This window comes from Lissotriton vulgaris, chromosome 9 (assembly GCF_964263255.1).
Source record: "Lissotriton vulgaris chromosome 9, aLisVul1.2, whole genome shotgun sequence".
In the NCBI taxonomy this organism is placed as follows: Eukaryota; Metazoa; Chordata; class Amphibia; order Caudata; family Salamandridae; genus Lissotriton; species Lissotriton vulgaris.
Window position 1 is genome coordinate 373308848 of NC_141697.1, and position 3916 is coordinate 373312763.

The 3916-nt window shown below is 37.1% G+C and overlaps 1 protein-coding gene across 1 annotated transcript in view; it reads left to right on the forward strand.

Annotated features, from left to right (window-relative positions):
• PAPOLA (poly(A) polymerase alpha) overlaps positions 1–3600 on the forward strand; it is an 829479-nt gene extending 825879 nt beyond the window's left edge. Inside the window, exon 22 of the mRNA XM_086937747.1 lies at positions 1537–3600. Coding sequence (XP_086793873.1) covers positions 1537–1632 — 96 coding nt within the window. The 3' untranslated portion in view covers positions 1633–3600. The remainder of the gene's footprint in view (positions 1–1536) is intronic.
• Positions 3601–3916: the final 316 nt, after the last annotated feature.

Genomic DNA, 3916 nt, shown 5'->3' on the forward strand with positions numbered 1-3916 from the left:
AAAGTAACAGACATTAATATCTACTTAGTTGTCATATGCAAAGAACTGTTTTCGTTGGTTTAGAAATATACATTTCTCAAAGCATTACTTCATAAACAATCTATTAGGAGCGGGGAGTTAATTGGCTTAAACGGAGTGTTCAATGGTAAACACAGCTTAAGCAGGGAGTGTGAAGAGCAGCTCGAGGCTTTGAATCATATGTAAACACTGTGGGTGCAGCGAAGTGTGAAGCTGAGCTCGAGCCTTCCATTTGAAAGTAAACACGGCGCGAGGATTGACGCACAAGGAAGATCTCGTGCTGGCTGCTTAGAAATTAATGTTTTCTAATGCAAATATAAGCCGGAAATGTTGAAGATAAGCACAACGTGAGCTCTGAAATGCAGCAAAAGCTCGTACCGGCTGTTTATATATACACTCTCATGCTGGTTTTTCCATGTTTAAATACAAGGCGAAAGTTAAAACGGAAAGTAAAGCTCGAGTTGGAGCAAGTGTTTTAAAAGAAAATACAAGCTGGATAAATAAAGTAAAGACTTCTGCTCACTTCAAACTGAGTAATTTAAAAATGCAGCATGAGTAGTGTGATGAAAACATGTTCACTGTGAGATTGGAACATAAACAAGCCCTCGGCATTGCTGTGGTGGGGAGGGGGGCGGGGAGAGGCAAGAAGGGAAGAATAGGGGAGAGTAAGGGTGACGAGACTCACGGGGAGCAGCAGCCTTTGATGTGCCGGCCGGCCGTTGGCACTGAATAATTTTGGGAGGAGAAATGCCAGAGCGCACGCTGTGGGAAGCTTGTGGGAGGGAGTGCACGCGCTTTTGTGACGGGCACAGCATCAAATCGCCCGTTTGGTTAAGCTCTCGTTAAGCCCCAATATGTCTCGACATCTGCAGTGCGCAAGCACATTGGCAGAGGTCGAGCCCTAAAAAATGAGGGCAAGATAGGCTGCAAAAATTAATTTTTTTTTACAGTTAGCCTGTAGGTGTTCCCTTTGAAGAAGGGAAGTGGTTCGGACGCATATGACTCTCATATGAATAATCAAGGATTTAATAAGTGCATGCATAGATCTCAGGAGGTCTGTATGTGTTGATCGCTTTTTCACGTGCAATACTTGATGTGATTAGTTTGATGCTCAAACTTATTTTCATGTTATATTGTGTATAAACGAACAGTCAAATCTTAAGGATTCAGTAAACATTTTCGAAGCATCCTATGGTGGGCGCACTAATTAGACACTTAAGGAAAACTTTTTTTTTTTAACTTGATTGGTTACCAGAGTTCCCTTTATGGACAGTAACTGAAAAGCCAGCCTGCCTAATTTGTCGCAGTCGTCTCAGTCCTACGATCACCGTTTGAATACCAGTGCCTTTCAGGATGTAAATATAAGTTTAAATGTGTTTGAATGTGTTGGAAAGTAAAATTGTTGAAGTTGACCTATTCTGAAAAGGTTTTGTCATCTTAAATCGTTTTATCAATGGCACAATCTAGTCGGTGCTATGTTTTGGAGCTTATCGGATGCTTGTTTCTTTATTTTTACAGAGATCATCAAGTACAGACCTCTCGGATATCCCAGCTCTCCCAGAAAATCCTATCCTCGTTGTCAAGAATTCAATAAAACTGAAATTGAATCGATAAGAAAATGTAAAAAACCTCAGGGGTCCATAAACCATATTTGCCAGCTCAACATGTTGTCTTCAACTGCTAAAAAAAGAACCGAGGTTACAAGACTAGAACGTGACTAAAAATGGATTTAGGCATATTTTCCGAAGCTCACACACTGGGCTGTCATCACCGCTTTGCCTGAAGTCCAGGTTAGTATGTGAAGCAGGATAATTTACTGTGTTGGCAACAGTTACATTTTGAATATTTTGTGGAATTACTGCCTTTAAAAACAATTTGTCTATGCTAGACACTTTTTGGATAGATTGTTTATTTGCAATACATCTGACGTAAGAAATCTTTCAGCCGATGATGCACTTTTATGTAATTTTTCATTTTTTTAACTGGAGGGGTAGGACTAGTTTTAGATCTGTAGTATCGTATCTTTTTTGTTGCTTCCTTGTAAGGTTTATACCGGTAATGAACAAATTAGTTCGTACAGGGCACCTGTGAAAGTGTCACTGTATTTATATAAAGAACCTGCTTACTTAATCAAAAAAACAACGCAGTATCTTCTCTAAAAATAGGTTATAAATTTCAAAGGGTTGTCCCCACTCTGAGAAGATAACATGGAAGAATTTATGGAAAATAGATACGTATTTTTGCTGTTTTAATTTATGTAATTATTTTGATGCATACAGATCTGTGGACATTGTAAAATTAGCTTTCTTTTGATATGAGTTCAACTAACCATACATGAAAAAAGTTGTTTTCCCTCTTGCATTTTTTCCAGCTTTTATACCCAAAGTGGCATCAAAAGCAATGTACATGAAAGCTTTTCCTTCAGGACATGCAGTGTACAATATATGATGAATAAAGCTTTGTGGGCACCTGTGAAGCAATCGCCAAAATTGGTCCATTGCTGAGAAAAGTCATAGCTCATAATCTGTGCTCATGACACATCTTGCCTTGATGGGAAGTTTAGCACTAACTATGAAATAACTTTTTGTAAACTCTGTAATGGTGCTTTCTGCATTAAACTATTTAGTATTTTAAATACAACTCAAAGTCCTCTTGCATCTTCCCTGACCCATAGATTTTAATAAACGTTTTATAATTTGTGCTAGTTATCAAGTGTTGTCAATAGCCATCACCTTTTGAACTCCACGGAATATATTTAAAAATATCCTCATTCCAACAAATCTCGCAAATGCACGTATAACCCTGCATTATCTGCTCTTTTTTCTTTGTTCAATTATACAGACTAACAGAGCTGACAGTGTAGAAAAAAACAGAACTGTTGATAGTACCATCAGATGTAGATAAAACAAATGCATATCTCTTGTCTCATGATTTAGATATTGCTTGAAGGGAGTTTCAGGTTGAAAAGCATGTTTATGAAAACCACCGTGTGCCCCCTTCAACATGCTCATCAATGTTAATCCTTTTGAAAATATAAACGAAAACTAGTATTTTGAACGGACATGTAAAATCATTTTAATAGCCTGGGCAGTCTTTTAGTGTTTTGTTCATGACTCCCTTGGATCTTAAGTTCTAGAATGCAAAAGAGTTTGTTTCCCCATTTAAAATTCTTCCATTACCGGGTCACAATACAAGAAAACAGAGGTGAAAAGGATTACTCTAACAGTTACGAGTCTAAGATGTCTGTGCGTATTATGTAGCTATTAAATTTAGGCCAACATTGTTGGGCACACATTTATTTTTGTCATTTGTTTACCCATTGACAGATTTGCAGTTTAACTCATGCACCTCAACAACGATTTTGCCAGTCTAGAAACGTAGTATTTTCGGTGTCACAATCTCTTAAATATAGTTTTCATAATCTGGAGATCAGACTGTTGCTTTCGCATGATGTACGTAGTGTCTCATGACTGGAGTTTGCTTTGTTTTATAGTATCTGTATTCCTTGTATTTTTCAAGAGCTATTTTGTAAACAGATGATGTATTTCTCCATTGAAAACACAATAAAAACAGCACAATTCAGTTTCCTCTTGTCTCGATTTTGTTTTGTTACCATTGTGCAGCAGAAAAGTGCTTTTGTGTGTTTTTTTAGATTTTGTTATTAATTACTGCTTCTTTTATCCTGTATCCAATGGAAGAAAAGGTAGTGTAGGAGTTAAGAAATTGTGCATTCTGCTATAATTTTATTTCCAGGACTAAGGCTGGCAACAAGATGATAGTTTTATTAAACATCACTTAACTACTTCATTTTAAGAACACATCTATCGATCTATTTTTCATTCTAAAAAGGTGAAGTGTGCCTTTTAAAGTTGACAATAGTCTGATTAATTTCGATAGT